Source organism: Miniopterus schreibersii, assembly GCF_964146895.1.
Source record: "Miniopterus schreibersii genome assembly, chromosome: 4".
Classification (NCBI taxonomy): Eukaryota; Metazoa; Chordata; class Mammalia; order Chiroptera; family Miniopteridae; genus Miniopterus; species Miniopterus schreibersii.
In genome coordinates this window covers 8,838,865-8,861,705 of record NC_138105.1, presented here as the reverse complement: position 1 = coordinate 8,861,705, position 22,841 = coordinate 8,838,865, and the positions used below count along the sequence as shown (strand labels likewise).

General features: G+C 50.2%; 1 protein-coding gene across 2 annotated transcripts in view; it reads left to right on the top strand.

Annotated features, from left to right (window-relative positions):
* PRDM5 (PR/SET domain 5) overlaps positions 1-22,841 on the top strand; it is a 107,316-nt gene that overhangs the window by 65,116 nt on the left and 19,359 nt on the right. For both annotated transcript variants that reach the window (XM_081136279.1, XM_081136278.1), the window contains 3 exons: positions 2,493-2,653; positions 2,967-3,060; positions 14,995-15,080. In XM_081136279.1, coding sequence (XP_080992405.1) covers positions 2,493-2,653; positions 2,967-3,060; positions 14,995-15,080 — 341 coding nt within the window. The remainder of the gene's footprint in view (positions 1-2,492; positions 2,654-2,966; positions 3,061-14,994; positions 15,081-22,841) is intronic.

The window sequence follows — 22,841 nt, the reverse complement described above, 5'->3', positions numbered from 1 at the left end:
CTGTACCTGAGGGTGGTACAGGTTTTACCATTCTTATGAGGACTGAGGGTAATGACTGTAGTGAAATGTATCTTTTCCCGTAGAGAAGGCCCCGCTCTGACCTCAGGCCCTCCTGTCGCCTCGCGGCCCTGGAGAAGCTCTGAGCACGAGCCCCCGCCTATTTCACAGGCGGAGCGGGCCGTGTGGCCGCCGTCGCTGGGTTAGGAGGGGCACCTGCTGGGGGGCGAGTGGGCGTCAGAGCAGGGTTTAGGCCCGCGGGCCTCGTTCATGCTGCGAGACTCGGAAACGTGGCCTCACGCTCAGGACGTTTCTCTTTGGATAGATGAAAATTTACTTTTAATCCCAGCAGAGGATTTTTAGGAGAAGGAATCAGATGCTTTTGATTTCATCCTATTGGTTCTCATCAGTTTGAGGCAGAGGTGACAGAGGCTGGCCCGCGCTCGTGGCTTGACGGTAACGTCGGTCGGCGCGTTGACCGGGGCTGATGAAGCTGCATCAGGACGTTTGGTAGAAAGATCAGCTCTGGAGCTGAGTAGGGAGACGAGTGACTTGAGGTGACGTGAGACGCCAGGTGAGGCCGGGGAGCCGGAGGATGGGAAACGAGAAATGGCTCAGGCCGAGGACACTGCCAGATCCTGCCCACATGGCAGGAAGATCAAAAGTCTTAACGTCACAGCCCGAAGGCTGTTGTTAGAAACTTACGTCAGCTCACGAGAGGAGGAAAACTTGCCATAATTATCTTGGAAATTATTGCTGTTTTCTAATACTCTGAAAACCAAAAGCCAGGCGACTAGCCAGCCTCTTGGTTTTAAAATAGGGGAAAATCCTGATTAATTTAAGGCAAAGGAATCTGGTAAAATCAGATAAAATCTCATATCAGAATTTTAAAATTCTGATAAACGTTCAAACCAAGAAAGCTGGAATTAAAGCGAAGCAATGAAGGCGAGGACGCCCTCGGTGCAGCTCGGGGAGGTTCGGTTCAGGATCCGTGTTTCGATTCCCTTGACAGTTTAATGAAAATGCTTTGATAGGAATGATCTTGGAGGATTGGTTTTTAATTTCTGTCAGTGCCTGAATAACATTTGGTACAATTAACTTTTGTAGCCTTATGCCAGCTGACATTTCATTTTACTCTCACTGGTTATATATTGTATACAAATAAAATGCTCAGATATCTCTAAAGAGATACATAGAGACAAGCTGGGTGGCAACAGTGTCACCCACAACACAGGCGCATTCCCAGTGGCTCCCAACTGTCTCAAACGTCGCATTCCAGCAGGCCCCTGCGACGGGGCGCGCGAAGGGAGGCCGTTTGCCTTTTCGCTTTTCCTCTTTTTCTCCTTTGTGTCTGTCCTTAAACCTGCTGTGAAGAGATGCTAGGACCTCACGTCTAACCGAGTGCTGGCGCTGTTGTGACGGAGGGAGTTAGGAGGCCGGAACTGAGCTCGTCTCACCGAGACGTAGACGGTTACCTGTGTGTTTTGTCTCAGTGAAGCTGAGCCGTGCTGACGCCGTTCTTTAAAGAGGGAGAATACGTCCAAGTGCTCGTCTGCCTCACGCGTGATCGTGGGCTGCGTGCGTTTGTAACTTCCTGAGGGCAGCACTTGAGTCTGATTGTGCACACTCACCGCGTAGAAAGTACTGGAAATGGCCACTGCAGTCGGACGCGTGTGTGGCGCAGAGCTGCAGAGAGCGTCTGTGAGCGTTTAGAAAGCGCCGGGACTCCCTGACCGCGGGTTCCGGAGCTGCTTTCCCTGCAGGCCAAGGCTACGGAGTGAAGGAAGGCGCCTGGGCTCTAGGGTATAAACCGGGAGCTGCCATTCTGGGCTCCCCTTCCCCCCAAACTGTCTCAGAGCCCGGGCGGAGCCCCTCCCCCAGCTTTTCACGGCCCACTGAGGACCACTGTAGGGGCCTCCCGTCCAAGCACCTGAGACCAGGCACCTGAGACCGCACTGAGGCAGCGAGGGGGTTGAGGCCTCCCCTGTCCCCCTCTTGACCACTCCGCCCTCCGGGCCTCCCCCGCCAGCTGGCTGCCCGTGACCAGGCCTGCCTGTGCCCTGCCCCCTAAAAGCCGGGGGATAGTTGTGGGATTGAGGGAAGAACAAGGGGTCCCCAGTGCATCTCACTCTTCTCGACAGAGGCCTTTTGTCACCACAAGAATCTGTGCAGCTCAAACCCCAGCCCCTGTCCCAGGAACTTTTAAAGAAAGTTCATGGTACCTCAAAAAATTAATTCAATCCCCACACTTTCCAGTTGAGGAGACTGAGAATATAAGGGTGAAGGGCTTCCCCTGGTCACACAGTGACTTAGCAAATCTGCAACCAAAATTTGTTGTGGAAACGTTACCTTTTAGGGTTGTGATAGGTTGTTAGAGCTATAAAGCTAACTAGGGGGCGGACAAGACTAACCAGCTAAACCAGGCGTCTGAGGGCAGCGGGCAGGGCCCGGCCGTCGCACCTTACTTCTCTCTTCTGTGACTTCTTGTTTCCAAGGCGAGAGGACCTTCAAGTGCCATCACTGTGACGCGACCTTTAAAAGGAAGGATACCTTAAACGTTCACGTCCAGGTGGTCCACGAAAGACACAAGAAGTACAGGTGTGAGCTGTGCAACAAGGCGTTCGTGACCCCCTCGGTGCTCCGGAGCCATAAGAAAGTGAGTGGCCGCCCGCCGGAGCGGAGCGTCCCTGGCCCCGCGCGGCCTGATCCTCTCGGCGGGGGCTCTGTAAAGGCTTCAGAAGTAAACTGCAGTTATTTTCAGATTAACATGAATGCCTGACGCTAAGGGTTTGTGTTTTTTTTAACCGGTGGGAATACCCATAATAAGTGGTTTAAAATCTCGTTGTGATATCAAATCATTTTAATGAAACATAACCGGGGAAGAGGGTTTCCCGCGGTCAGAGGCCCTGACTCCCCGGCACCTAACTCCTCGGATCGACCCTCAGCCCTTTCTGTCCCGCCCCATGTAGACACACACGGGCGAGAAGGAGAAGACCTGCCCGTACTGTGGCCAGAAGTTCGCCAGCAGCGGGACGCTCAGGGTCCACATCCGCAGCCACACGGGTAAGCACACGGCCGGCGAGCACGCCCGCTCGGGGGAGCCGGCTCTCCAAGACAGAATGTCACGGAACGCCCCCCAATTAACACTTCCTCTGGGCTGTTTCCCCTCCTTTAGTGTTTTATAAGATCCGGTTTCTTACTCTAGAAAAATCTGGGATACGTGTACTTTCTCAAACTAAGTGAAATATCTCGCATGGAAGTAACTTGCGGGTGCTTGGCTGCGACACAGCCGCGGTTTCATCCACACGCTGTCCTGATGGACAGGGAGGGAACAGGGGGGTTTACTTCCTTCGGAAGGCCGGGGGCTGCTCTCGAAAACCCCTCCTGTAAAGCTCAGAGCGCGGCATTTCTTTAAAGGCCAGTCCTGTGGAGCCTCCAGCCGCCTCAGTGGACGTTTCCCGGTCGTCACGTTCGCATCGGCTGGCGTGCGGGGACTGCGATCTTTCCCCACGCGCGACGCGTCACTCGACGCACAGGTCACTGGGAAACGGCTCACTGAGCCACCTGGTCGTCCCCGAGCGCTAACCTCGTCGCTGCGCTCACTCGGCGAGCCCACCTTCTAGCGCGTGGTCTCAGATCCAGGTCCCCCCCCCCCCAAGTTCGGCCTGATTTCTCTCATTCCCGCGTTTGGTAAAAATCCCTCCCTCCCTCCCTCTCTCTTTTCTTCCTTCCTTCCCTCCTTCCTTTCTTTTTGAAATGACAGGCTCACGTCTTTTATATTAAAAAAACTAATATCCACCAAGTACTCAAGTCCAAATGGCCGTAGTTGGTCAGTCATTTTGTTTCAAGGGCAGATGGGTCCCAGGAGAAAAGCCGCCCGCTCAGCACCTCAGTGGCCGCACCGCCCTCCGCGGGTCCCTTGCGTCACAAGCCGCACAGGCGCTCACGTCCCGCCTCGTCCCGGAGAGCGGTGGAGAGGAGCCATGGTTCTGGGGGCGAGGCTGACCCTGCAGGGACTGGATGGTCACAGACAGTCAGGCAGCAGGTCCGGCCTCCTGCTGGGGGCTCGTCCAGGAGACGCTGGGAGCCTCCTGTTCGTCCCGCCCAAGTATCTCCTCTCAGTCCTGATGTGGAACTTTGTCCGTCCGTCGATGCCGCCACTCAGGCCGAAGGGCCGGCGGAGCAGGTTTTACTCAGGTTGCGGAAGGAGGAAGCCCCTCAGGTAGGACCTGAGAGGACCCCCCACAGCCGGCGAGGCAGGTGTCCGAGGCCCTGAGTTCAGGGGGCGAATGACCCGCCCAGTCAGGGGCGTGCGAGGATGACCTACCCGGTCGAGGAAATAAAACCCAAGTCTTGACTTCAGCTCGTTTTATGTTTGTGCTGTGTCTGAGCTTTTGCTACACAGCTGTTGTCATTAACACAAGAATTACAAAACGCTGTAAGTTCTACAGTAAAAACATGAGGAATGAAAATCTCAGTCTCACATTATCTCAGTAATTTAAAACTTTTATGCTTTAGAGCCAATGAAAGGTGTTTAAGAAAATTTTTTTAACATTCCCATGTTCAGTTACTCCTGCTCCACCTTGATAGTGGGCAGTGACATACGGAGAAAATGATTAAATTGAGTTTCACCAGATTGCGTTTATTTTTTAGAGCAATTTTAGGTGCACAGTAAAATGAAGAGAAGGTACCGAGATTTGCCCGTGTACCTCCCCCCAACATTGCCCTGCCCCCCACTGTCCACACCCCCGCCAGAGCGTGTGTCTGTCACAGTGGCTGACCCTTCCCTGACAGGTTACAGTCCCCCGGCGCCCACCGTGTACGTTAGGGCTCCCTCTGGGTGTGGCACATCCTGTGGGTTCGGACAAATGTGTAGGGACATGGACCCCTCGTTGGAGTGGCCGCACGGCCCTGAAACCCTCTGCGCCCTGCCCCTCGCTGCACCCGGCACCCCTGGCAACCACCCGATGCTTTTACTGTCTCCAGTTTCCCCAGCATGTGACATAGTTGGATAGGTGGCTTTTCCATTTCTAGATGATTATTAACTGAGAGACCTTTCAGTGAGGCGATGGACACTGAGGTTTTTGTAGAGCTCAGAGTCTGTTCATTGTTTCCCCGCTACGTTGAAGGAGTTGGTTTCATTTCGTTTTTATTGTTTCAAACTGTCCATCAGTGTTTTGGGAAGCGGGTTCCGGCCTGGGCCTGTCCTTCCAGCTCGCCCTCTGGCCTGGCCCGTCACTTCCTGCGCGTGCCGCGGGCGCGTGTGGTGCGGCGTCCAGGGCGGGGCTCGTGTCCCTGGCCCAGGACTGGCGGTCATTCTGTACGGCAGTGAGGACTTAGCTGTTGACTTACAACCTGTCTGTCCCTTCTGGGAGGGATCTTAGTGTTTGTTTTCTCTGTTGAATTTTTTTAAGAGTGTTTAAAGGAAACCTCTAAAAAAATTCCCTCTGGGCCCGGCCGGGCGTGGCTCAGCGATTGAGCGTCGACCTGGGATCCAGGCGATCGGGGTTCGATTCCCGGTCGGGGCACATGCCCGGGTGTGGGCTCGATCAATGACTCTCTCATCATTGATGTTTCTCTCTCTCTCTCTCCCTCTCCTTTCCTCTCTCTGAAGTCAATAAAGATATATTTAAAAAAAAAAAAAATTCCCTCTGGTTCTTCACCCCGATGTATCAGGTGTGTCCTTGCCTCACCTTCTGCCTTCTCTGTCCCCTCCCCCCCATCCCCATTACCACCATTCGTACTGCTGGGCAAAGTCGGACAAAACTTTGGTTTTTCCTCTAACGTTGAACATATTTTTATAAACTTTGTCTCTACCTTCTAAAGTCTGTTCGTGCTTCGTAACTAGGGCATGTACGGCAAGTGTGCATAAGACATTTGCTTTTATACATTATTAAAATACAATATTCTTTTTAAAAGATATTTTTATTGATTTTTAGAGAGAGAGGAAGGGAGAGGGGGAGAGAGAAACATCCACTGGGGATCGAGCCCGAAACCCCGGCATGTGCCCTGACCGGGAGTTGAACCCGCAACCCTTCGGTGCACAGGACGACTCCCAACCAGCTGAGCCACACCAGCCAGGGCAAAATATAACATTCTTGACTTTTAGAAGAGAAAGGGATTTCAGAATGTTTCTGGTTCAAGCCTCTTGAACTCATGCCGATCAAAATACAGTGATTTGCTGAAGTTACACAGCTGTGTGTGGCTCACCCAGAACGTGTCTGAGGCTTCCCCTTTTTCCAGGGTGTCACACAGCTGGTGTTTTTTTGTTTTTTAATATATCTTTATTGATTTCAGAGAGAGGGAAAGGAGAGGAAGAGAGAGAGAAATGTCAGTGATGAGAGAGTCCTCATGGATCGGCTGCTTCCTACCCGTCCCCGGCCTGGGGATCGAGCCCGCAACCTGGGCATGTGCCCTGACCAGGAATCGAGCCGCGATCTCTAGGATCCTAGGTCGATGCTCAACCGTTGAGCCAGGCCCGGCCGGGCGTGGCTGGTGTTTTTATTTCCTGTTCTTCAGCGATGCCTCCTAACCCTTCGTTGCCCCTGAGCTCGCCGTGGGGTTACACGCATTCCTTCCACAATGTGTGATGATATCATCTTAGTCACCAGCCAGCTGAGGATACTGATCTCGACTCGGGGGCTTGAGGGTGTCTGGGGTGTTACTGACGGTCTAACTGAGAACTAAACTCCACTCTGGAGAAAGGTCCCCACCACAAAATCAACTGTCCGTGATACCTTATTACCCCGATGCCAGTTCATATTGAGAGCAAGGCTCCGGGGTCAGATCACCGGCTGCTGAGGTCCATTTTACGAATTTCCTCCCTGCGTAAGCTTTAGCCAATTGTTTAATCTCTTCAAAGCTGCGTTTTCTCATCTGAGAAACGGGTCATATAGCGCCAGCTTTCAGTGCTGTTTTGAGGACACATGAAGGTGTGTGCAGGGAGCGGAGACGGTGCCCAGCAGCGGGTATGCGGGCGCCACCTGGCTGCTGCTGTGCTGACCCCCTGGCCTCGTTCCTGCTGTTAACCAGGATTGGGTCACAGGCGTGCACACACAGGATCCACCGTCCGACCCTCTGTTCCCAGGGTCACCGTCACTGTCTTCTTTTGTAACCTCTGGCAGCAGCATGTAGATCATCTGTGAACATAGACGAGGCGCCTGCCCCACGGGGCTGCCGTGGGGTGAGTGCGGTGCACCTGTCCCCGCCGGCCTGGTGCCTGTTGCAGGCCGTGCCCGGCAGGCAGCTCTTTCCTTCTTCACGGGGTTTCCTGGGCCGGAGAGATGGAGACGGCGCTCCGAGCGTCAGCTGGAACAGCGGGCACTGGCTCCCGTCGGTTTACAGCTTGGAGGGTCAGCCAGGACTGGGGTTAATTCTGCAAGGAATCCTGGGGCGGTGGCAGGAATTCCCTCAGTCGTTCATAAATTATGAAAGAAATGCCGGGAACGGCTTTTGGGGTTTTAAAGCTCTGGGCCAGGAGGTTAATTACCTGCCCGCAGTTCCACCGCTCTCCCTGTTAACAGAACCGGCCGTGGGGCGTCTGCGCTGGGCCTGCTGCGCATTGTTGTAGCAATAAATCACTGTCCTGGGAAACATTCAGTATGTTAGGGAATCCCTGCGATCAGCTTAGGAATAAAGGGTTGGTATAATTTAATTTGATTCTACTTGGATTTTAGCCACTGAAGGAATTTATTCATTTGTAGAATATCTGTTCACAGTTTTAAAAACAGTAGCAATAAATAACTATAAGTAACTATATGACAATATGACAATTATTAATAAACAAAAATAGACAATTAACAGAGCAATTATAAACACAAACGAAAATTTAAAGCACGTTTTTCACATTTTTGTAAGAATTAGATAACCCTCAGATGATGACAGGGAATTAATTTTGCTTTATTTGTTTTCCAAGTGGTTAAGTACTAACCTTAGGCCAAATGGGATCTTCCAGTACCTGAGATGACCTGAGGGTTGACAGGGCAGCTGAACACGATCTGCACGGAAGTAGGTGATTCCTCAGCTTCAGACCTGCAGAGCCTCAGGTTTTCCCTAAGAAGTCTTACAGGGAAAGTCTGGGACTGCATGATTTTTGTTTTCTCTGTCATTTTCACATTTCAAATAATTTCTGCCCACCCTCCCGTGGAATATACTGTTTCTCCCTCTCTTTTTTTTTTTCCTGTACTCAGCTCCTCTCAGTTGATTTTGGGTTAGCTGTAAACCGATGTATGTAACGAGAGTGAGAGACATTTATTTTGACTTTCACAGGTCGTATGGTGATTATTTTTTAAGTGTCAAAGGTGCCCTAATTTTTTAATGCTTCTCTCAAGGTGTGTGGTTGGCTGGGAGACGAGAAAGAGTGAGGGGGTGACATCTGTCTTGGAAAATAGTGCTATGAGCAGTCGCCAGAGGAATTAACAGCATGGTCACAGAGACTCTAAGAAAATGGGTAATTTAAAACATACCATCATTTATGTAATTCTGTTTTATAATTTCTTCATTTTTTTGATATACTGGGGCCCCCCCAAAATGGAAGTCACCTAGGCAAGAGTTTTCATAACTGTATTTAAACAGCATTATCTATTGGTAAATAATTAGATACTGCAGTGATTGTCAGCCGGTGTGCCTCGGCACACTGGGGCGCCCCAGGAATGTTTAAATCGTGCAGTACCTGACTTGTCAGGGGCACTGACCGCTTTTCCCCTTGATTGTCAACTAAAAAAATGACAGCCAGCACAACAGTAGCCGTCTGGTATGAATGAATCAAAATTATACTTTTTTTTTTTATCAGATCCGCAAAAAATCTATTTTTTGGAGTGCCGCAGAATTTTAGTCATGAGCTCGTGTGCCCGAGTTGGACAGGGTTGGGCATCGCCGAGGTACTGTCAGTAGCTGCCTCCAGTAGATTCGGGGCACGGCCGCTTTCCTTGGGTTGGGGAAGCGAAGGGGATGTGACCGCGCCTGATGGCCCTGCCCTGCCCCTGCTCACAGTCCCCCGGAGCAGCCCCGCGCCGCCTGCAGCTCCGAATTGCGCTGCGGGGCTGGGGGGTCCCCTGGCCTCCCCAGTTTGGGGAGAGGGGGTCCTGTTCTGGGCCTCCCGCTGCCCAGAGGTGCACGTCCTTGGTTCTGCCCGCTGGCACTTAGCAGGCAGCCCCCTGCCGGCACCCGAGCCTCCACTGCTCCGTCCCCCGTGACGTGACCGCTGCTCAGTCTGTGCTCCTCGTCCCGGGCTCAGCCCCACTCCGGTGGGAGCTCCTTGCGGCAGGGCGCCGGGCGAAGGCGTCACTGACTTTCCTCCGCAGTCGGGCTCCGAACAAGGAGCCGGGCCAGTGGCCGCCGGCCTCCCTTCACGCGCCCACGGGCCCTCAGTGTCCCTCCTGGGACAGCGCGGGCGCCCCCGCGGCTCCCTCTCGGGCAGCGCCTCTGACCTCTGCGGTGTCAGCAGCGTCCAGGTGCTCCCCTGTTAGTGCCGCTGTCCCCTTTGCCTCTGTCAGCACCGGGACAGGGCCTCCTGAGGGTGTCACCCCCGTGGCCCCGACGAATTACATGTAACAGGCGCCCCCATGTACCTGCTCGGCCAAAGCCAGAGTGTTCTGAGAGGGGAATCTTTTACTTCCTCTCCCTGGATAGTTACATTTTTAAATTGTTCCCTAACTCTTGTTTTTTTTATCCCGAGTCCCATATTCTGTTTTGTTTGCATCAGTGAGACTCAGCTTTTGTTTTGCTCTCAACCCGTAAGCAGGTCTGGCTCTTCACTCCTGCGTCCCACGAACCTCACCTCCCGGGTTTTTGTTTGTTTTTTAAATTGATTTCAGAGAGGGGAAGGGAGAGGGAGAGAGAGAGAAACATCAACGAGGAGAGTCAGTCACTGACCGGCTGCCTCCTGCACGCCCCCAGGCACGTGCCCTGACCGGGAATCGAACCGTGACCTCCAGGTTCATGGGTCGATGCTCCGCCGCGGAGCCACGCGGGCCGGGCTGAACCTCACCTCCTTTGATTTGCCTTCTCTTCGAACGAGCGCGGGATGCGTGTCTGTAAGCTTCCTAAGGAAAAGAAGCTGTCTTTCATGTAGCTCCATCCGTAGACCCTTGCATTGAAAAAATACCGGATTTGTTTTGATTCGAGCGGTAAAAGTATATTGAGAAGTAAAGGTCCCTCGTTCAGTCACTTTTCGATTTTCATATTTTATTGCCCACTTTCTTACAATAGTAAGCTCTGTAAACTTCAAAAAGTAGAGAATCTCCGTAAGTATTTCAGGAGTGAATGTCAAGTTCAGATTTTTGTTGTCTCTCTCTTTTTTTTTTTTTAATATATCTATACTGATTTCAGAGAGAGGAAAGGAGAGAGACAGACAGACAGACAGAAACATCAATGATGAGAGTGTCATTGGGGGTGGAGCCCGCAACCTGGGCATGTGCCCCGACCGGGAATCGAACCCCGATCGCCCGGATCCTAGGTCGACGTTCAACCCTGAGCCACGCCCGGCCGGGCTGTTGTCTCTCTTTCAAAACTGGTGTCCTCCGGCTTCACTTCCATAAGTGACACTCTGCGGGGTCGGAAACGGGAGGTTCCCAGAGTAACACGTGGGTGCGGCGAGGTCAGGGCTTCACGGCCTTTCGTGTTGCAGGAAAATAAAGTATTTCAACTCATAGAAAAGTGCCGGGAGTGAACTTGAGCTGCTCCCACTTGTCAGTTAGTGGTTCACGTCCCTCTGTGGTCCCCTGTCATCTGTTAGGCTCCCCAGCAGTCGGGGGGTGGGGGTGGGGGTGGGACGGAGGGGCTGCAGTGGGGGGACTGGAAAAGGAGTGGGTGGAGCTCGCAAAGTTAGAGTTTTGGGCTTAATTTTCATTTAGAATGAGCCCCTTTGATGTTTTGTAACAATTTCCTTAGTCCACAAAACAAAATAAGCCAGTCCGATGATATTTGTGGAAGACATATAAAGTTCTTCTAAAGAATTCCCATATAATGCATGTATTTTATAGTTCAACTACTTGGAACCATCGTAGAGTATTTTTTGTGAAGCATACACTATTGAGGGTCTTTTTTTGTTCATTTGGAATTTGCCATCTCTAAAATTGATTTTTGTTAGAAAAAAAGTAAAATGTAAAACTGTAACTCCAAATTCTTTAAACATTATTTAATTTAATTGCTTAAACATTATTTAATTTGGAATCATTGGAAGTAAGAGTTTTAAGGTTATTTCATCTTAAAATTACATTTTCTGTGTATGTATATCTTTCCATCTTTTCAGAGAATTATGAGAGCTCTCTGAAATCTTCAAAGCTTTTAAAAATATACTGACTGACAAAATAAAAGTTAAATTATTAAAATGCTGTCTGAAAATGATCCATTTTTAATCAAAATCTCTTAAAATTTATACATTATGTATTAAGCTTTCTGCTTGCTTAAAAATTTTTCAAAGCATAGGGCTCATTGGCTGTACACTTTTCTTTTTAAATTCTCATAAAATATACATAAGATAAAATTTATAAGTTTAACTATTTTGTACATGTTTTTAATCTTCAAAGTTGATTGTGGCCATTACTGCTCTTTCTCAGTCTGTTGCATTCAGTGTGTTTATTCGTGTGACGTAGAATTTGATCTTCTGAGCCTTCTGACTGAGTGATCAAGTTTATTTCTTAAATTAAATCCTTGGTCTAATTTAAGAACATCAAGGTTTACAAGATTTTTCTTTACTAATTTCATGGTATCTCAACATGAATCTTTAGAAAGGATTTGTGTCAAGGTGTTGGTCCCTGAGGTGTTTTTGTAGCAGTAGATGGATAGTCAGTATTCAGGGGCTTCAGGATCCTTGTATCATGAACACACATTATGGTCTTCATGTCCTCCACCAACTTAAGATGCTGTTTTAATTTTCATATGTTAATCGTTTGGTAAGGCCAGAGTTCTCATGTCTTTAATAACAGTACATTGCATCAAATAATGGTGACGTTGATAAATTATTGTTCTAATGGCATACATTACGCTAGAATCTGATTTCCCCCCAATTGTTTTTAGCCATATTTGCCAGATCATGGTTGTTGTCATAATGCAATTTCTTTGTCAAAGACTCAAGGCAGCTTGTTTGGGGACTAGGCCAGACTCTGGCATCCAGATATCCCCTTTGGAAGCACAGCTCCCGTTTTCTGGAGCCCTTTTCTGAACATTGGCCACCTTTCCTCTCCCTTTCGTAGTTAGCATATTTTAAAGCACTTCCCTTTCGGGTGTGCCAGCAGTGAGAATACAGAAGCACGAGCCCCGTGTGATAAAATAATTCAAAGATGAAGACTTACAGATAGTGTGCTCAAGTAATGTTACATTGTCGTTAGGGAACTACATTCCTTCAGGTCTTTAGCCTTTTATGATGACCTTAGGTTCTTCTGCCCACCCCCACGAAGGTCTTTCTTAAACCTGCCTCCATCAGTGTCTGAAACTATTGTGCAATTTTTCTTCAACATTTTCATGTCTCTCTCATTACACTAGTAAAATTGAAGAGACCATGATTTTGTGAATGTTATTTTAACTCCATTTCCAAGCCTAGGACAGTAGCTAAGAAGACGGTAGTGCTCCAAAAAAAAAAAAAAAAATCTATTTAACAAATGAATATGTTCACTTCAGGGAGACTCTACTTCATGGCAGCTTTTAAAATCAGCCTAAAATCAACCCTTTGCAGTTGCCATCATGTTTCTCTTTGTTCCTTGATGTGCTTGAAGAAAACACAAGTGGATGTCAATGTTTTTGAGAGTCAGAACATAATTTAAAGAAAGAAACAGATACGAAGAGCTCATCTATTTTCTTAGTTAAGTGAAAACGGTTTTGCTGTTGTACACAGGTCAATATTGCGTGTGCTGCTGTGCGCTTTAAATCTGACTGCTGGCGGCTGTGTCTCAGTGTGGCGTGTGGTGTTCTCCAGTGCTGTGTCCCCTCTCTGTCGAAGGTGATCACCTTGTGTAGTTCTCAGGGCACAGCCTCATGGGGTGGCAGGACCTGCTTGGAGACGTAACATGCATTCTTCCCCCGCCCCCACCCTGTTCCCTGTGCGCCTTGATAACTCAGAGCGACTCCCTCCATCTCTGGGGCAGAAAGATCTGGTTCATGTCAACTGTCATTTCAAGGAGCAGGGCTTCCATCAATCACTTTAGAAAGTCCCGCCTATTACACCAGAACACCAGCCGTGTCATTAATGAACAGGATTAACGGCGTGGAGTTAGGGGTTAAGTTCTGATTCCACCACCCAACAGCTGTGCCAGCTGATCCTCTGTGTCTGCCTTTCTCCTGTAAACCAGGGATGCGAACACCTCGGTCACCATGTTGTGGCCAGAAGGAAAGTTGCTGCTAGACTCTGAGCACGGTGCTCAGCAAAGCAGAGGTCAGTAGGGGCCTCATCTGTGTCAGCTGTTGTTAATTCTTCGATGAGCTTTCAGCTTCATTTTCTTACCTCATTTTTAGATTAACTAATTTTCGTGTTAGTTAGAATTTAGCCTAAACCAAATGAAGTCGGCGTTTAAATCTACCAGGAATATTAGCAAATAGTAGCGATTTGCACTTGCATCACGCTGTACTTGGCTTCTGTGGCCAGCAGTGTCCAAGTGAGAAACACCCGCCTTCCTAAGAGCTTTCTCAGACCGAAGCTTTGGTCCTGTTCACACCAGGAGAGTGTCCCATTTCAAGTGGCTGTCCTCACTCCCAGGGACCAGTTCACAGGGAGCCTCCTGGGTGCCCTTTGAGTTGAGGCTGGAAAGTGCCCTGTGCTGGGGCTCTCATAAGACGCTACTGCTTCGAACATAGTTCAGTGGAACAGAGCAAGGTTGGGGGCCGCAGAACCAGGGGGGCAGCTGTCCCTCTCTGGAAGCAGCTCTGGCTGGGGAGGGGTCAGGGCAGGGCCTGATGAAAACGGCAGCTCCTTGTTGACCCAAGAGGGGCGGTCACTGGAATGATGCCAGTGACACTGGATTGAAGGACAGTTGTGATCAGATAGGGCAGGAGGGACACACTACTTCAATCTCAGTGGAAGGAAAGACAGAGTTTTGTATCTGCTAAAGGCGAACATTTCATTGTACTGGTCTTCGGTTGCAGCTGGGGACCAGCATCCATGTGAGTATGTGGTTAAAGGAAAGAATAAATAAATGAATGACTTTGAGTTACTGTCTGTCCTACAGGTAGGCTTTGGAGGGCAGCTGCAGATCCTCTTGCAGATTAAATTTTGTCATGTTTGTCATTTCACAGTAGAATTTTTTTTAAAAAATGTGACGTGTATCTGTATGCTTGCGTGTGTTACAGAAAGGCTTGGTTGTTTCTAAGCAGCCTCTAGGTGAGAGGCATTGGGTTATACCAGAAAGTGTGGATCCATTGTTGCTTAGTTTAACTACCGGTGGTTCTGTGTAACACACACCAATTCTGTGGACTTCTTTTGAAACTCATCACCCTGAGAAGGGATATGAGATCTTTTCTTTAAAAGTAAAGTATCAGTGAAATAATTCAATCTTTGCAATGAGCAGAGTGAAATAATTCAGCCTTTGCAATGAGCAGTGCAGTGCTCATTGATTAACATGGCTCATTAATAAATTGATTCATATAGCCCAGTGGAGTGGCTCATTCCGTTGAGCATTGTCTTGTGCACCATACAGAAGGCGACCGATCACCGTTTCTCTCTCACATGGATGTTTCTCCCTCTTTCTTTCTCTCCCTCCTCCCCTCCCTCTCTTTCCCTCTCCCTCAGCATGTCCTCTGTGAGGATTACAGACATTAGTAAGTCGATTCCTATAAAATCTTTTTCACAAATTCTTAAGATTAGATTTCATGGGGTCTCAAGTATTAAAAGGGACACTGTCAGGCCTGCTGCTGGGGACTGCGCTTGTTGCTGAGCCCTGGGCGTGCTCTGGGCCAGGAGGGAAGGCCGGTCCGCTGGGCGCGGCGGGGACCCATCTGAGTGGGAGGAGGAGGGCACTGCTCGCCTGTACCCCATTTTTCTGACACGGAGCCTTCCTCTGTCCGCAGGCGAGCGCCCCTACCAGTGCCCTTACTGTGAGAAAGGCTTCAGCAAGAATGACGGGCTGAAGGTGCACATTCGGACTCACACGCGGGTAAGACGGCTCCCGGCTCGCTCCTGTGCGGGTGGAAACCACCCTTGCTTAAAAGCGCTTAGCTTTACGTGAGAAAATGGCCTGGATCTGACATTACATGTTTGCATTTATGATGGACACTGGGGGGTACAGCTTTTCAAAGACAAAACTAAGAAACAGAAATCCACACCCAAAGGGTCCCCATTCTTGGAACTGTGACTCCGTTTTTAAAGAGTCGTAGGAGTTATAAGTGACAGACTCCCGAATAAATAGGGGAAACATTTTACTACTAAAAAATATGAAGATGCTGCCTTGCTGAGCATCTGCTAGGGCCACCCCGGAATAGCGCCTGTTGGCAGGTGGCCATTCATGCACATGAACAAGCCTGTTTGCAAGAGAGAAACTTAGGTTGTTGGGGGAGGGGGGGCAAGGACCCCTCTCTGCTTGTCAGGCACCCCTGGTGTGCTGTCTGTCTCCTCCCCAGGCACCCTCTGTCCCTCACACCTCTGCCTGGACTGTTGTCACCTGTCACAGGTGGCTTTTCTGACACAGCCTCTGCCGAATATCCAGCTTAGTTCTCAGCTCACTGTTCAGTCTGGGACACAAGTAGACACTGTGTGTGAACGTCCACCTGACAGTTGGGGGTTGTTTCCAGGAGCTCTCCTGGATTCTTGTTTTCCCTGTGGCCTCTTTCTCGCAGTTCCTTTGAAGTCTGGCCTTTATAAAGTGCTCATGGCCTGTCTATGAATGACCTACTTTTCATACTTTTTCAGATTTTAAGAACTGGCCTGATCCCCTAAGAGCAATTCGAATTCAGGCCACTCCTGGCTTTCACGTCTTACCTCACCTGTAACATAAAACTTTAGTGAAAACACATCATAATCATAACATCCTTTCCAGTGTAGTAATCCTCCAGCCTCCCGCTGCAGCATCGCTGGGGAAGATGCCCTCTGAGGCCCCTGAGGGCAGCCTCCTGTTCTTGTGACAGACGAGAGGCGAGCTCTGTGCGTTAAAGCAGGTCCTCCCGGGTTTGGCTTCCAGTTCGTAGTGTGGTGCTCTTCATATATGACTGTGAGGAACTGGAAGACTTCCTACCTGTAAAATTACCCCTTCAACAATAAAATGACTTAAATACTGTATTCAAAGTACGTATTTCACAGTGGGCCTTATTAAAGGGCGTGAGCTAGTGTTAGTGTAGTTTACTCATTTTTTATGTGTCCAGTTCTCACAGATGTGCCAATAATGTATTTCAAAGATGCCAACACACAGGCAAAGGGGCCTGATTCCTCTTATCAAAACCAGCGATGTCCCAGCCCCTGGGCGTGTGGGCGCTGTTCCCTGTTTCCTGCGGTGACTGAGGACAGACAGGGTTATACCACAGAGGCGCTGTTCGTCCCTGTGGGAAAAAATACCTCTTGGGTTTTCCCCAAGAAAGTGGGGTGTACTTTGCATTCAGCTAATTTGTTTTTTACTTTTAAATAAAAGTTTATGAATGACAATAATAAAGATAGTTAAAATAAATAGAGACCACTGACCACATGCCAGGTCCTATTTTAGACCTTCACACTCGTTAATTTGTGTGAGCCTCACAGTAGTTCACTGACGCATTTCACAGCGCATTGCAACCACTGCGAGGCAGGTGTTACGATCCCTTTGTAAAAGTAAGAAACTGAGGCACAGGCCAGTTAGGGGCAGAGCTGAGATCGGAACCCAGGCCGACGGGCTGCAGAGACCAGCCCCTTACCTACGACACATTTACCTTTGATTCAGTTAAATATTCTCCTGTCCCACAGACTCTGATCTGCTCTCCTATATATTTTCAAACTAAACAAACTGCAGCAGTAACCCCAAATTTATAAATCTCATATTCATTTGCAAGCGGCCCGACCTTGGCTCCTGGAGCACCCGGGGCCGAGGCCGGGAGGGAGCACAGGACTTCAGACGGAGTCCACGCGTTAGTGCCGAGCAGCATCGAGGTGCAGCTTTCATCACACAAGCCTTGCGGGTTTTGCCTGCAACTCTTCTTTAATTTTTCTCTTTCATGCGTTATTTTTATTTGATCACAGACAGCTCTGGTTTTGAACCTGTTTGCTAAGCACTGGATAAGTACAGGCATCCTTGCATATTAGTGCAGCTTTTTAAAAGTGAATTAAGATTATCAGGTGATGCAATCAAATTAATATCAAGAACCTCCAAAGGAGACTAAAAAAGGTCTAGAGGAACAATCTCTACCAGCTCATATTTTCCCAATATTATCTGGGTTTTAAAAGACTCAATTCAGAAAAGATCCCATTACTCTGGGACCGCCATCTGCCAGTTTCAGTTTCTACTCTCGTTGCGATCAGGACCTAGATAGCTCCCGTTCCAGACATTTGTTTGGTCCTGTTTTGAAAGCTAATTTTTAATTCCATGACAACAGTCACAAAAGCCATTTTGCTCGGCGCGTCACATCTTCGAGAAATTTTGCTGGTCCGCAAACACCTCCTACCCCAGATTCACCGTCTGTGGCCTGGCCCGGACCCCTCCAGGAAGGCGCGCACAGCCCTCTCCTTCTGGGCCTGCTTGTGGGCGCAGCGAGGGCCCCGAGTGGGGGAGGCAGTCAGTCCTGCTCAAGTCCTGCCGGGCTAAACGGTCACTTGGGCTTCCACGGAGAGCCCGGGGTTGGCAACGCATTCATTTCCTTCTGTGTATTTTCTTCGTCTCTGATTTTCGGCATGTGACTGTGCCCTTTCCTTTGCATTTACCTATGTGGTCTGTGGTTTGTCATCAGTTAATAACAACAGTTTCACTTGCACCCACTTTGGTGGCCTCCTTGCTCTGACGAAGGCGGGGCAGCCCTCGGGTCCTTCTTTGCGACGTTCAGTTCACCTGCTTGTCTGGTGACCTCAGTCCACACCACGCCTGGCGGCATTAGGTTCAAGGCAGTGACATACTGTCCAGCCTAGGGTTGTCGGCTCACATCTGCCACTTAATGGCTGTAGATAAATTTTCTGCTTGGGAGCAGATAAAATAGAAATTCTTACCCGCAGTGTCCAGGTAGCACCTCCCTTCCGTCAGGGAGGCCCCTGTGCAGGCCCTGTGTGGTCCAGGCCCCTGTGGTCCAGGCTGTGGGGGCGGTTCCTCTAAAGGGCTGGGTCTCCTGGGTGCAGGTGGCCCGGCGGCTGGGGACAGGGACCTTGGTCATAAGCGTTTCTGATCTCTCTCCAGGCTCCTCCCGTCCCACGCATGTCCCAGGCTCTTCTCGCTGCCCGGGTGATGGAGGACCCAGCTTTCTGGGGGGAGTAGAGCCTCTCTCAAGGGCAGGCTTCCCACCTTGGACTCTGTGGCTTGAATCAAAACTAGGCTTTTAAAACAGCCTCGAGAGGAAATAGGAAAGTTCCCAGGGCCGTTAGGCTAGGAAATGCCCTGCACACTGCCAGACACTCCCCTCTGCACCTGCTCTGCGTCTGCAAGGTGGGCCTCGCTTCCCAGATCTGACCAGGCAGGTAAATGGTGGCTGAACCCCCACGAGTACCGTCTGCAGCCCGTCTCTGAGTGTCGCACTGGGACCCGGCTCACCGGGGAATCGGGGGCCTGAGCCTTACGTCTGGGACACACTGAGCCAGCATGCTCCCTGTGGGGGGTTAGGGTACATGCCCCTAAGTAGCCATTCTGTAAACATTCAGTTCAAAAGGAACTATTGTTTGTAACCATTTACCACGGAGAGTTTCACGTCTCCTTTAATCATTTTTGATTTTCACCATGAGAAGCTCCTGGGCCAATTAGAAAGTTATTTCAGAAACGCTGCCTTTGAACAACACTAAAGACTCAATTAGCTGCATAGGTTTGAGGGGCCTGAGTCCACAGCTGCCTCCGGCTCGCGTGCGGGAACAGCCAGGTTAGGTCTTGCAGATGTTAAAGTGCAGTTAATTTCCAGTCTTTATATTGTTCTATATTTCATTCCTTTTCTTCCATGAAACTTCCTGTCCCCGACCCTCAGGTGTTTCGAGTGTTGGAGGGTGTGGCAGACGGGTGCGCTGTGCACCCTGTCCTGAGGCCGCGGAGCCCACCCGGGGCTCCAGCCCCGCTGCAGCGGGTGTGGTCCCGGGCCTTGGGCACTGCTGTCTGCAGGCCCTCGGGGGGTAAACTGATGGAACAATCTGAAAACTGTGCAAAAGAATCCTGCCCAGGGCAGCCAGCTGGTGGAAAGGATGTGGGCACCCATGAGGTGTGATGCTGAAGGGAGGTGTGGGTGCCACAGGAGCCTGGTGTCGGGTTTCTGTAGCCCGTTGAGATTAGAAAGGGGTCCTATAAGGGAGGGGGAGAGGGAATGAGTGTGGTGTCCTAGTGAATGCGCAGTGAGGCCTGAGTGAAAAACTCAGAGACCCATGCAGGAGCCGGTGTGAGGAATCAGGCTGGGGTGGCATTTCAGTTGAGCTCTGAGGAAATTGGAGGAGCCTGCAGGCACATGTAAGTCCCCAGGCCACACGAGAGAGGTACCCCCAGCTCCGGCCAGGGTGTCCACATGGCTGAGTGTGAGGATGCGTGCGTGGTCTGAATGCAGTAGATGTCGGCTGCGCTGAGGACCTGATGTGAATCCGGGAAGCCTGTTTTGCCTGGTGTGGCGTGTTTCACTTTGAATAGGGGAGTGTCGCAATCAGCTCTTTTGGAAGGTTGCCCTGAAGTCGTGCTCAAGGGGAAGGAAAAGGGCCTGAGCTGCAGCCCGTGACCGGATGGGAGACACCTTTGACATAGCATTGACAAGGTGTGGACGCGTGGTGCCTGGATTAGGTGGTAATTAGGAGGGAGGGGTCCTGGATGAACCTGGGGTTCCCAGGAGGGGCACCGTGGGGCGTGGAGGTGTCCCCGTAGATTCAGAGGGACAGGGAGGGCTGAGGACACCTGTGTAGGGTAAGTGCTCAGTTACTGCTTGGCTACTTCTGTTTTTATAACTAGGTAAGAGGAAGAGAAGAAGACAAATTTAATAACTTTTTTAAAAGCTTACTGTGATTTCAGAGGAAACTTTTAGGTTTATTTTTACTTTATAGTTTTCTAAACTTCATCAGCCTTTGTTCTGTGTGGACCAGAGGACATGGCTCATGGCCATTGTTTGAAAATACCTTTAATTTGGTTGTATTGTTTCTAGAACTCATGTATTTCTTGGGGGATTTTACACGCCTTGTAAATGAATCATTTAAGATAAATGGCTTCAAGATACCATTGTGTTTTATTTGGCTCAGGAAATATACCTGTGTGCAATGGACCATTCTTGTCCTACACAGGGAGCTGCTGGTCCTTTGTGAAAGGGGAGATCGTACCCCGTGAAAAATAACTTCCTTCCCAGGGCCTGGCAGCGTCACTTTCTCCCTTTGTCCCTGCTTCATCTCTGAAACTTCTTTGTGATGGTCATCAACCCACTTGGCAGAGTGACCGCTCCGCTCCTTCCTCTGCTCGACTGTCCCCGTGAGCAGGTCCGCTCTCTGAAGTCGCCCGCATTGGAAGGCTCAGTCCCTGCTCAGGGACTTCTGTGCACCCCAAACACTGCCCTAACATGAGGGCCCCGGCCCAGGCTTTCTACAGCCGCCGAGTGCTTCCTGACTTTCCCTGGGCTTCGGGAGTGAGAGGTGAAAACTGAAAACAAATTGGATTTCATACCCTTGACAAATTTATTGGGTAGGCAGGTTACCCTGTAGGAAATCAGACAGATTTCTTCTGTGGAGTTAAACGGTTCCACTATATTTAGGTTTACAAGGGTCGAGTTACGCTGATGTGAGGGGTTGGACCCAGGCATGAAATGTGATTTTTCGGCCACATTTTTTAATGGCACTTTTATTTTCATTCAGTATTTCTGTGCCTAATTTGATTTGGGGGTGGGGATGGGGGAGAAAGCTGGTCTTGTTGATCTAAAGCGTGATGTGCACAACAAGAAAGTAAAATTTAGAAAATAAAAAAAAAAATTAAAAAGACAAATAAAAAGTTTAGAAATGAACAACATAAAAAGAGAAATGAAAAAAGAAAACAATCCAGCCTCTCCACCCCCCAAAAAACAACAAAAAGTAAAACAATGCGCATTAATTGGAATAATGGTGTGGTAAGGTCGTCTCAGGTGGTTGGGTCCTTGCTCTCCTCCCTGGATGCTGCTCTTTTTTTTTTCAACATGTTCTCACTGATTTCAGAGAGAGGGAGAGGGAGAGAGAGACAGAAACACCAACGATGAGAGAGTCACCGATCGGCCGCCTCCTGCACCCCCCCCACCCGGGCATGCACCCCACCAGGAATCGAACCTCAACCTCCCGGGTCACAGGTGGACGCTCAGCCTCCGAGCCATGCCGGCCGGGCTGGGTGCTGCTCTTCGTGTCCACAGGCAGCCTGGCTCCAGCCTGGCTGCCCTTCCTTCGAACCAAGGCTGACACAGTGACCAGGTCGACCAAGAGAATGAAGCAGACGTGATATTCTAGGGCCTCAGAGGCAAGGCCGTGAGAGCCCTGTGTCTGTGGACTCCTCTCACCTGTGTCTGTGGAACCAGCCCCCGTGCTGTGGGGGCCCCAGGTCACAGGCAGAGGCCCCAGACAGGCACTGCAGGCAGCAGCCAGCACGAACCCAGCTGAGTCTTGTGATTCCATCTGCAGCTACAACCCGGCTGCAGACGCAGGGAGGCTCCAAGCGGGACCATGGCAGGGCCCGGTCAGCCCCCAGAGCCGTGAGAAATGACTCAGTTTAGGTCCCTGCGTCGGGGGCTCTCTGCATTTGAAGTGAGCCACTGTTTCTTTAGCAACAAATAACTAGTCTGGGTGCTAAATACTGCACAGTGGCCAGGCAAATAAAATGTTAATTGTGTAAAATGCATCTAAAGTGATCCACTCTTTCCTGCCCTGGTGGGGCACAGTGGCACAGGGATGGGCACAGTGGCACAGGGATGGGCACGTGGAGGTGCCTCTCCATTTCTCATCCACCCCATGACCCTTGGGCACTGTTAGCACAGCTGGGATCAGCATGCGATTGTAACTGAGGTGTAGGGAAGCTTTGAGTTCATTAGCATTCGAGCTGATGAGTAATGTAAAATTTAGACAGGGTTATGTCTGTAGGGGTTATTTATGGAATATTTGGTTAACTGACTTATGTGGCTGTTATCCTGAACAGTAGGAATAAAATCGGATCCCGGCGTTGTAAGTTGCAAAGACTTATGACATGTGACTTTCTTGATTACCTCAGATAATGTCTTAAAAATGAAACACAAGAGAATACACCTTAGGGGACTCTGAGACAGCTCCTGTTTAACTTGCTTAGCAATGGCTTCAAGCAGTTGTTGGGTGTACGGAGAACTCCTGATTGAAGAGACCGTCTTGACTGGGGTGGTGTGTTCCTAACTGAAACCCTGTAAGATTCAGAAGGGCGCACGTAGGCTCCCGTGGCCCGCTGTGTCCTACTGAGCCAGCTTCTGTGACACGTGTTGTTTTCAGGGAGTTCAGGCCCCTCAGGTGCTGGGGGAGGAGCTGACCACAGAGCATGGCCAGGACCAGGGAGAAGTGTCCCAAGGGTGCCGCGAACTGCACCTAAGAAGCACCTGGCTCACCTGGGACAGGGCGTGGGCGCGGCAAAGAAGGGTCAGGAGAGAGGCGAGAGGTCGCTCTGCGGGAGGAGGGAGCCCACCGGCGAGGTCACGTGGGGGGGACAGGGCTGAGCAGCAGGAGGCTCCCGGGTGGGGCTGGGGAGGCCCAGCCAGTCTGCTCCGCGTGTCCCCGGAGCTCGCCGTGGCCTCTCCTCCGTGTACAGATGAGACAGTGACAAGGAAAGGCCGGCCTC